Raw genomic sequence first — 10,760 nt, 5'->3', positions numbered from 1 at the left:
TGTGATTCTAGACCCTTCACAAATGGAGTACTTTTCTTTCAAATTATGACAGCTTTTAGAGAACCGTCCATCCAAACTTCCGTAGATTTATTTTTCTATCTTACTTAGATGTTCCTACTTGGATATTCAAACGATTCTTGTATGGACATTTTCCAAGGAAAAAAATATACATATATGTGTGGAAATTGGAAAATGTACGAGTCAATTTTTGAAAACAATATTATTTATAGAAAAACAATTCCTAAACATGTACACATTTACATCATTTTTACCTTTAACTCTACGAGACACACTGCTATATAGACATATCTTATTTTTATGAAATGGCAATCCAAAAACAAATTTCCCATTTTAACAAACAATAAAACTGTATAACCTTTTTTTAACATGCAAAGCAAACAAAATAGTTAATAGGTAGTCTAAGGATAAATAAGCTCATTCAAATAATTAAGGTTGCAATGGAATATGATCGAGTTGAACTTTAACCTAATCAAGTTATCAAACAAGTTTTTAATGTAAAACTTGAGTTTGAACTCATTCTCAAATTCGAACCTAGTCGAGTTTGAGTTCAAGCCTGCTCGAGTTTTAAAAAAATAATTATTTTATCTTTTAAAAAATTACTAAAATAGTCATTTTTCCTTAATAAATAATAAAAATGTTAGGAATATATATGTAATTTCATTATTAAAATAAAATTTATATATATGTAAACATACACATGCGATTTGAGTTTCTCTATACTCGACTTGAGTTCGATAGTTTAATTTAGTCAGCTATATCTCAATTCGAATTCCATATTGACCGATCTCAAATCGAGTTTTGATTAAGACGGCTCACAGACGGTTTAATTCATTCGCAGCCTTACACATAACCACAAATGAGTTTTATAGTTATTATTGCACCATTAAATCACAGCCATATTTGAGCTTGCACAAGTGATTTGCGGGATCAATGGTTTGCATATATGATTTGAGGTACAACTCACACTTTATTGTGTTGTTTCATTAATTCGTATAACATACAAATACTGTGTACAACTAAAGACTACTTAAGATCGCTTGTCATTTATAGCTTACCAACAGTGATGGTGTATCAACTTGCCATTTAAGATTTGGGTCTAGCCTGTAGATTACCACGTTGCAATAATATTTTCTCTAATTCTCTTTACTTGCAATCAATTGAATTAAGAATTTGGTTCTCCTTACCTTTCCTTTTTCCCTTTGCTCTTTTTATGTTTAGGCTAGTACCTCTTATTCCTTATTTGTTATTTGGTCGTTGATTTTTCGTAGGCTTTAGTATAATTCCTCTTAGATTATTTAACTATTCTACGCTAACCAAAATAGAAAATTTTTAATTCATCACTTTTAAAATCATTTACTTTTGATTGGTGAGATTCGGCCACATAACATAAAAATGCCGTCGTAAATTCTTTTTTTGTTTTTCAAAAATTTCATATGTCAATAATTTCCCTAATATCCCGCTCCAATCACTTTTATTCATTTATTTATTTTTGTGTCCATCACTTTCTTCTCAAGGACTAACCCCTTATTCACGTATAATTTCTCTCGCAACTCAATGCTATTGATCCTTATAATCACTCTTACTCTCTTCTATCAATGCACAGCCTTTCTCAAACGTCCTTGAAACGTGTAGGATCAAGCACGACTTACCACCTTAGCCTTTCTCCTATCTATTCCCTTAATTTTCTTTTAACTCTTTTCATTCTCCCTTTACATTTCTAAAATGAATAGAAGTTACTTGTGACGAGTTTGCTGTGGTACCTATTCTTGGCTTCAGCATCTCACGATGTTGTACGATTTTTGCCCGAAACAGTTTCTAATTTGTTAGACATCAAAACAGCCGGTTGAAAACCGTTGGTTGGAATGACCAAGTTATGCCAACTAAATATTTGAGAATTACATTATTAAGACAACTTAAAGTATCTCAAGGACTATTTCAGCAGTTAAATCCTTTTCCATTTTTTCCTTTTGTGAGGAATCTTGAAAAGGATTTACTTGCAATAATGGAACATGCCAGATGGTCCAAACTCCAAATGCATCAACAATTTCAAACTTCAAAGCAATAAAAAGTTACTCCATTTTTTCCACATGCATCATAAAAAAAAAAAAAGAAAAAAGATCATTCACAAACCTCCTCTGTGGTTTCCCTTAATATCACTTAGTGCTCTCGTGGTTTCAAAAATCTCTCTTATTTCCCATTGATTGGCATGTTTTGTAACATTGTTAGCCCTTGTGCATTAAAAAAAAATTCATAGATGAGGAGAGATAATATAATTTACTTTAATTTGTACCCCTTCTTATCCTTTATATGAATATGAAAGCAGCAACTAAAACTAAAATAAACCTAATAAGCAAAAGACCAATTGAAAGAGATGTAAGTGCAATAAGGAAAAGTTGCAGCACATAAGTAATTTTACAACTTTGCGATGATTAATACTCCAACTTTAAGATTATAAAGACAGCAAGACAACAAATAAGAAATACAAGTTTAATGGCAAAAGGAGCCACTTTAAGAGGAAATTAGTAGCAAATATTGTAACAAATCATTACAAGTTCTAATATTAAAAAGCACTCTTATAATTCACCAATATCGTTTAGTATAAAGAATAGATTTTATTAATTACAATAGGAAGGTGACAGTCAGGATTTTGAAAATGAAAGAAATCCAAATAAGATATATTTGCTTCTAATATATATTTGATTTGCTTTAGATAATAGTAGTATTAGAAATTCCTTACCTTTTATTACTATAGGATTTAAAAAATGTCACAATTATAAATAGTAGTTTTGTTAATTGTTGTTGCTTTTCCAAATTCCTTTTTTTGTTTGAATTTTCCTTAATCAATTAAGGATTTTTAGATGCGTAATATCATCATTTTCTATCCATGATGAAGAAATCTTGTCTTGTCAATCTGATAAGGGAGACAAGAAAGATTTTTAAAACTATAGGGATGCTAAGTGATATTAAGCCAAACATCAGGGGAGCTTTGTAAATTATTCCAAAAGTAAAAATGGAAACAGAATACAAATGACAACCAATTAGGACCACAGTCCACACAGGAGTTGGTGAAGCAGTTGGTGAGAGAGTAGCAAGCCACTGACCCTATAAATCACCCCAAATTCCCCACGCAACAGATCTGAGCTCTATTCTCCTTTCTTCCTTCCTCCACGCTAGCGAATTCTACTTATCTTGGTGTGATTTTTTGGCTTGACAGAAAGCTACTGCTACAGCAGCATTGTGTCGGGAATTCCTCGCCGACACCGCTGGAGCATTGACAGATCAATCGAGGTATACATATTTTCGATTGGATTTAAATTTCGTTGATAATGAAGGTGATTGAGAAGATCCAGAAGGCCGCCAAGGACGAAAACAAGGTTGTTTTCTCCTTCGAATTCTTCCCACCCAAGACAGAAGATGGCGTCGACAACCTGTTCGAAAGAATGGAGAGGATGGTCGTCCATAACCCGAATTTCTGTGATATCACGTGGGGTGCGGGCGGATCCACGGCGGATCTGACGCTGGAGATCGCGAATCGGATGCAGAATATGGTCTGCGTCGAGACCATGATGCACTTGACGTGTACCAATATGCCTGTGGAGAAAATTGATCACGCTCTGGATGCTATAAAATCCAACGGCCTCCAGAATGTCCTTGCTTTGCGGGGAGATCCCCCTCATGGCCAGGATAAGTTCGTCCAGGTGGAAGGTGGCTTTGCCTGCGCTCTCGACCTGGTAAGTTTGCCTCTGAGTTTGATTCTGATTGTGTTCGTTATGTTCTGATTGTTGCTCATTCAATTAAGTTGATGTTGATTGTTTTACGCTTGTTTGATAACATCGTTAATGTTTACTGTGCATATAGTACCATTTAGTGCTAGTTGGGTGTGAACTCTGGCTACATTTTGATGTTGGTGATGAGTAGTTTTGAGCTGTTTAATCTATTTAGGTGAAACATATTCGTGCCAAATATGGGGATTATTTTGGGATCACTGTTGCTGGTTATCCAGGTGGGTTTTTAGTAATTCAAGTTGTTGTTTTGGACGATGCTGTGTTGATGTATTAGTGTAAAGAGTGTAACCATGATGTTAATGTGGTGTCCTTTCCTGCTCAGAGGCTCATCCTGATGTTATACCTGCTAATGGGATTGCCCCGCTTGAGGCATATCAAAGCGACCTTGCCTATCTGAAGAGAAAGGTTTGTATTTAGCCCCTTGATATGACGCTGTCTTTTGAATTGTGATTAATTTATTCCTTTTGGCTTTTTCCAGAGGTTTGGATGTGGGAACTTAAACTTTCTTTTGCTTATGGTGGTTGATTCTGAAATTTTCTGCAGGTTGATGCCGGAGCTGATCTTATTATAACTCAACTCTTCTATGATACTGATATTTTCCTCAAATTTGTTAATGACTGTCGCCAAATTGGCATAACTTGCCCTATTGTTCCTGGGATTATGCCCATCAATAATTACAGGGGCTTCCTTCGTATGACCGGCTTTTGCAAGACTAAGGTAAAGGCCGCAATTAATAGCATTCTTTCACAAAGATCAAGAGTTATGTGGGCAAATGTGCTTTTTTAGAAGGTCATTTGTACACAAGACAGATAATTTTTTATCTTGTGCATCAATTTTTTCTATTGTACTTTAAAATCTTAACACTTGAGAGTCTTTCTAGTGAGTGAAAATTCACTTATTACCATGCAGCTACTCTAACATACTACTGGACATATACAATTTGCAAGAATTAATAATCAGATCACAATTAGTCTTCTGGTCATTGTGAGCCTTAAAATCTAAGGTTGTGAATCTTTTCTGCATACCTTCCACCTCTATAAGTTTATTCCTCTCTCTATGCATGATACTAGGTATTTAGATATGTAATATGTCAACTTCTTTAAAGCATATGTTGTATTAGTCCTAACAGTTCTCATTTAAGTTGACACATTAGTTTGCTTCACTATGCTTAACAGTCATTGTAGTAGTAAATAAATGTTCTGCTCATTCTTATTTAACATATGAAGAATGATGACAATTTCGATTTTATTCAAATAGCAACTATGTGGGAATGCAGAATTGATACAAATCCAGTATCTCTAGTTAGTGCTGGTTAATTTCATTTTAAGTGATTGGCAACTTGTTGAACTATGTGGTTACTCAGACAACATTAGGTGCTTGTGCGTTTAAGTTCCATACTAAGTTTACTGAATAATTGTAGATTCCTCCTGAGATTACTGCTGCCTTAGAGCCTATCAAGGACAATGAAGAAGCTGTGAGAAACTACGGGATTCACCTTGGAACTGAAATGTGCAAGAGGATTTTGGCTAGTGGAATCAAGACATTGCATGTTTATACATTAAACATGGAGAAGTCTGCATTGGCTATATTGATGGTTTGTTGTCATTTCTCATTATCCCTGTGTGGGTTATCTAGTCATTTCCATTATTAGTATAGTGCTGGAAGTTAGTGGCTTATGAAAGCTTGCATGTGTAGAATCTTGGTCTGATTGAGGAATCAAAGATTTCAAGGACATTGCCTTGGAGACGTCCCACTAATATTTATCGTGTTAAAGAAGATGTTCGCCCTATATTTTGGTATATAATACTGAATCAGCCCATTTTTGCACTCCTCTCTCTCTCTCTCTCTCTCTCTGTCTGTCTCTGTCTTAGTGATTTCATCTATTATGTGGATGATTATCGAAAACTCAAACATTTCATCTTTCGTTTCTACTATTGCAGGGCCAATCGTCCAAAGAGCTATATTTCAAGGACCATAGGTTGGGAACATTACCCACATGGCCGATGGGGTGATTCTCGAAATGCATCATATGGAGCACTTTCAGACTATCAAGTATGGAGATCTTAATAACTTTTTTTTTCTTTTTATATTTTAAAGTCATTGACTTTTACTTTTCACTTTCTGCCTAAGCATATGTTATCATCTCCTAGTTCTTTGGGGTGCTATGTAGTTTTTTGTACTTTATCTGCCATTGCATAGGTTTTTAATTCTTAGGTGATTGTAAATGTTTCTCTTCCTCTGTTTTGCCTTCCAATTGTAACCTGTTTCCATAGAAAACATCATAGTTCTGCAAGTTGTAAACTTCTATCCATAAAATCTAGCAGAGCTTTGCGTTTAGGGAATGGTGCTTGCTAAGTAGAAAAGAGACTATTTGAAATTTCGTTTTTTTTATATGATTCTCAAGAGGAAGTGTTGGAAGGCTATGATTTTGATGATCAAGTCCATGCCTTGGTCTAAAGCCCTACATAGTTGATTTAATAATTTTGCCACTACAGCTTCTTGATTCCGATCTTTATTTACTAGAAATAAGTGAAATGTCAGTATAGGATTTTAAAAGTTTTTTCTTCCCTGTAAAAAATGGCAAACTATACAGACCTCCTTAAAGCATTCTGATAATTTTAGATTCTTAGCATGAGGACAGATTTTCTGACTGAACCATTGCTGAGTCATAGGTAGTTTCAACTTCAATCAAGAGATTTACCTCCTACTTTTTACTGTCTAACTTAATGATCCATTATGAGAGCACTGTCCCATCTGATCTTCTCCTCTTCATATGCTGCGAGTCAGCAGAATATATTTCAAAGTGGCTGGAATTACTGAATTAACTCCTATATGACTCTGGCTCTGTTGAAATTCAGGAAATCCATGAGGATAGTAAGCATTCCTAAAGATCTTTCCCCCCTCCTTTTAAGTAGCTTTTTGCGAGGATCCTATAATAAGAAGCCTTCCTGGTACATGTGCAATTAAAGGTTTAGAAATTCAAGTGGATAAAGAACAACTTGACTTCTTTATATGGTACAGGGAGATTTTATGGTCTGATGGATCATTTTCTGGTAGTCTTCTGTTTAATGATCCTTTTTGTGCCAGATGTTCATATCCTCTCATGGTTTCTCAAAAGATCATATGTTTGTTTGAGTTCCTAATTTTAGGAGTTGATCTGTATCTCCAACTAAATACCAAGTCACAGGAAGAAGCATAATCAAAATCTGGTAATGGGAACCCTATAATGGACATTAACTTTTGAATCTACTCCAGGTTTTGACAACTGTGAGGAGTTACAGCCCATTCTACCATCCTTGATTTTTTTAGAGCACTTCAGATTGACTTTTCAAAAGTTGTTTGAAACATTAGAAGTAACATTTTATTATAAAGTTCAATCTCTAGAAAGCTCCTCCAAGGTGCTCATAGAGACAACAACTTTCTGTTTCAAAAGAAAAACTGAAAGCATCCTTTAGTTAAATTACAAAATTAGAACTATCTTGAAGCAAATGAGAACAGGCCCTTTACCTGTGTGTAATTATTTTAAATTGGTGAAAATTCTTTCTCATGTGCAACAAAGAATGAGTAATAGAATGACCTTTGTTTTCAGCCATGTTTTTAGAGAAAGTTTTACAGGGAGAAATAAATCATATCACCTTCTGTTTAGATTTATGGACCTTTGACCAAGTTGTTGATGCTTAATTCATCTTATTATATATTCCATTCATGTGGCTATGCCATAAATTTTAAACAGTTCATGAGGCCTCGTGCACGTGGTAAGAGACTTTCAGAAGAATGGGTTGTCCCTCTAAGAAGTTTACAGGATATTTATGAGGTACAATTACTCGTTACATTTTTACATTCATCTGAAGAAAGTACTGTTTCTGCGGAAGCTCTGATTCTTGATGAATTTCGTCACATCAGAAATTTAAGCAATTTTGTCTCGGGCAATTAAGAAGCTGCCCATGGTCCGAATTAGATGGCCTTCAGCCAGAGACAAGGATCATAAATGAACCGCTGGGTGCTATAAACTTAAAAGGTTTCCTAACAATCAACAGCCAACCAGCAGTTAATGGAGTAAAGTCTGACACTCCATCTCTTGGTGAGTTGTTTCTTACCTGGAATGCAGATTTTTTATTTTATTAATTTTGTTCAAGAGTAATACCTGGGACCCTGTCTTCCCTTTTCCTCCTAAAGTTTGGGTCAGGTGGAAACAGATCCTCACATGCTGAAAATCAGTATTCTTTTTGAATGAATTTTTTCTTAATAGAAACTTTTAACATTTGCACGTCCCTTTTGTGGGTCAAACTCCATTATAAACTCTTCAAGTAGATATTGAATTTGCTGGGTATTTCAGGAATGGGATTGACTGCTGCACTATTTACTTCTATGAAGTTGATAAATTTCTTTAGATCAAAGAAAATAGGGATCAAACTAGAGCAGTAATTTAATGTCTTTGCGTTGATCCGGGAATCTGTTGATCAACATTGGTATTAATAGATCGGATATAAGGAATTCTTGAGAAAATGACTTTTAACTGCTCTGTATGTAAACATGGTTTGCAGGATGGGGTGGGCCAGGTGGATATGTTTATCAGAAGGCCTACTTGGAATTTTTCTGCTCCAAAGAAAAGTTGAACTCTCTTGTTGAGAGATGCAAAGGATACCCATTCCTCACCTATATGGCTGTGGATAAAGCGGGAAGTTGGATTTCAAACACCAACCAAACTGATGTGAATGCTGTTACATGGGGAGTCTTCCCTGCAAAGGAGATTATACAACCTACCGTTGTGGATCCTTCCAGCTTTGTGGTGTGGAAGGATGAGGCATTTGAAATTTGGTCAAGAGCATGGGCTCAATTATACCCAGAGGCTGACCCGTCCAGAAAACTGCTTGAAGAGGTTAGTTTCATCTCTTTATGTCTATTGTATGTCAATCTTCTTATACTTCTAAAGCATTGCTATTTACTGAAGGACTAAAATATTTGTACAATATTTGGGATGACAACAGTAAAAACAAGTCCTCCCCACCCCTACCAACCCTCTCCCCTAACACAAGTAAATGAAATAAAAATGAATTGAATCTTACAAACGTGAAGATATATCGTTTTTGTTCCGTCTCTTAAACATTGCTGGATTGGTTTGACTTTACCATGTTTGGTTGAGATCAATTGCCATTACACCTTATTTGCCCCCCCCCCCACAAAAAAAACCACCCCAACAAAACCCTCTCCCCGATTCAAGTAAGATAAATAAAAAATCATTGATGTCTATATGTCATTTCTCTACCCTTCATTTTGTGAACATTATGTTGCAAAAATGTCAAAATTAAATATTGATAAAAAATTTATGCTTCAAAGTGGGAGTAGCATTTACTTTGACGGATAGTTTTCCGTATCTCAGAGGTTTGTCTAATGGCACTGAGGCAGTGGAGGGGTTTAGGTATGAAGCATTTGCGCCCCTGCAGTTATTGATGTCCGTCAAATTTGCATGATCAGGATACTGGAAATACTTTGCTCTCCTTCTATATTATCTCTTACAGCTTTGTTCTGCTGCATTTCACAATAGTGGAGAAATGTTTGATGATTGATAGTACATGGTCTGTGGCATATGTTTTAACCAGGAAGCAAATTGATTTTGAAATTTGATGAATAGTTGTAGCGTAGATAGGTGTATGTGTGTTCTCATGGATTGTGAGATGATTGTTAGAAGGAATTAGGAGTGGGATACAATTAGTTGGTCAAGCATTGTGGGATATCACTTGTTGCGTTTGTCTAGTATATATTTCGTGCATTAAGTCTACTGCAATTGCTTTCTTATGTGCGTATGTGTGTTCTTATGGATTGTAAGATGATTGTTAGAAGGAATTAGGAGTGGGATACAATTAGTTAATTAAGCATTGTAGGATATCACTTGTGTCGTTTGTCTAGTATATCTTTCGGGCATCAAGTCTACTGCAATTGCTTTCTTATTTCTTGATGTAAAATATTCAAAACTAGAGAATTCAGGTTCATCTCTTTGGATCAACAACAGTAAGACTGAAGAGTAGTGGTAGGTGACACAATTTGCTTATGTGCAATTAGTCTAAACATTTACAACACATTGATTACAAAAGCAATTAATTGCATGTTATGTTGCTTATCATGGATTAATGATTGTCTTGAGTTGCTAGTCATAATTGGCTATCATTTCTATTTTTGCCTGATTTTCCATTTCCCATTTTTCCATTTGGTCCTGGATGTAGAACACTCATTGACTACCTCCAACTCCTTGTATGGGACCAAAAATTTCACGTGGTTGCTTCCTTATCCTTGTAGGTGCGAGACACGTACTTCTTGGTCAGCTTGGTTGATAATGATTACATCAGTGGTGATTTATTTGCAGTCTTCAACGATCTTTGAAATGATTAGCAGTACTCGGGGAGTCATCCTCCATGAAGTCCCACTTTCTTCTCTTGAAATTTCTTTTCTTGCTGTAGTAAGATTATTGCTTGTCATCTATAATGTTTAGGCTAGCCTCTCATTTTATGCAACAATAATGACAAAAGCAGCATTATAATACCTGATATTCTTTCGGATTTTGGCCTTGCACCTCTTGGTAATGGAAATTCTCTTGGCATTGCAAGCTGATTCATTGTTCATGTCGAGAAGTCTATAGACGATATCTCATGACTTCATTAGAATGTTGCTCGGCAAATTTTGAGCAAGTTTGTTACACTCGAAAAAATTGAAATTTGTCTTTGTGATCTTTTACGTGTCATGACTTCCAAGTCGAGTTTTTTATGTGGAATATGGTCTGGGTATAATAAACCAAATAGTTGTTACTATTAAGTGGTTTAATATTCATTCGAATCATCACGCATTTTGATCAAGAAATAACAAAGGGTAAATAGAAGCCACAGGACAATATTATGACTGTAAAGTCTCTGGTTATTCAGCTATTAAACTTATCAAATGACTTAATTTGTAAATTTACGA

General features: G+C 35.2%; 1 protein-coding gene across 1 annotated transcript; it reads left to right on the top strand.

Annotated features, from left to right (window-relative positions):
• Positions 1-3,119: 3,119 nt before the first annotated feature.
• LOC113751130 (methylenetetrahydrofolate reductase 2-like) lies at positions 3,120-10,423 on the top strand. Its single transcript, XM_027295002.1, has 11 exons — positions 3,120-3,752; positions 3,964-4,024; positions 4,129-4,211; positions 4,350-4,523; positions 5,227-5,400; positions 5,502-5,602; positions 5,747-5,858; positions 7,540-7,620; positions 7,710-7,887; positions 8,351-8,685; positions 10,101-10,423. The coding sequence occupies exons 1-11, from the start codon at positions 3,348-3,350 to the stop codon at positions 10,182-10,184; spliced, it is 1,788 nt and encodes a 595-aa protein (XP_027150803.1). The 5' UTR covers positions 3,120-3,347; the 3' UTR covers positions 10,185-10,423.
• Positions 10,424-10,760: the final 337 nt, after the last annotated feature.

Source organism: Coffea eugenioides, chromosome 11 (assembly GCF_003713205.1).
Source record: "Coffea eugenioides isolate CCC68of chromosome 11, Ceug_1.0, whole genome shotgun sequence".
Lineage (NCBI taxonomy): Eukaryota > Viridiplantae > Streptophyta > Magnoliopsida > Gentianales > Rubiaceae > Coffea > Coffea eugenioides.
The sequence above is the reverse complement of the archived record's forward strand: the minus strand, read 5'-3'. Positions and strand labels throughout refer to the sequence as shown.

Excerpts from the sequence above, each read along its gene's own strand:
- LOC113751130 (XM_027295002.1), top strand. The coding sequence starts at position 3,348 with ATGAAGGTGATTGAGAAGATCCAGAAGGCCGCCAAGGACGAAAACAAG. Across the intron at positions 5,859-7,539 it reads GAGCACTTTCAGACTATCAA|TTCATGAGGCCTCGTGCACG; the intron begins GTATGGAGATCT and ends AATTTTAAACAG. Across the intron at positions 7,888-8,350 it reads GTCTGACACTCCATCTCTTG|GATGGGGTGGGCCAGGTGGA; the intron begins GTGAGTTGTTTC and ends CATGGTTTGCAG.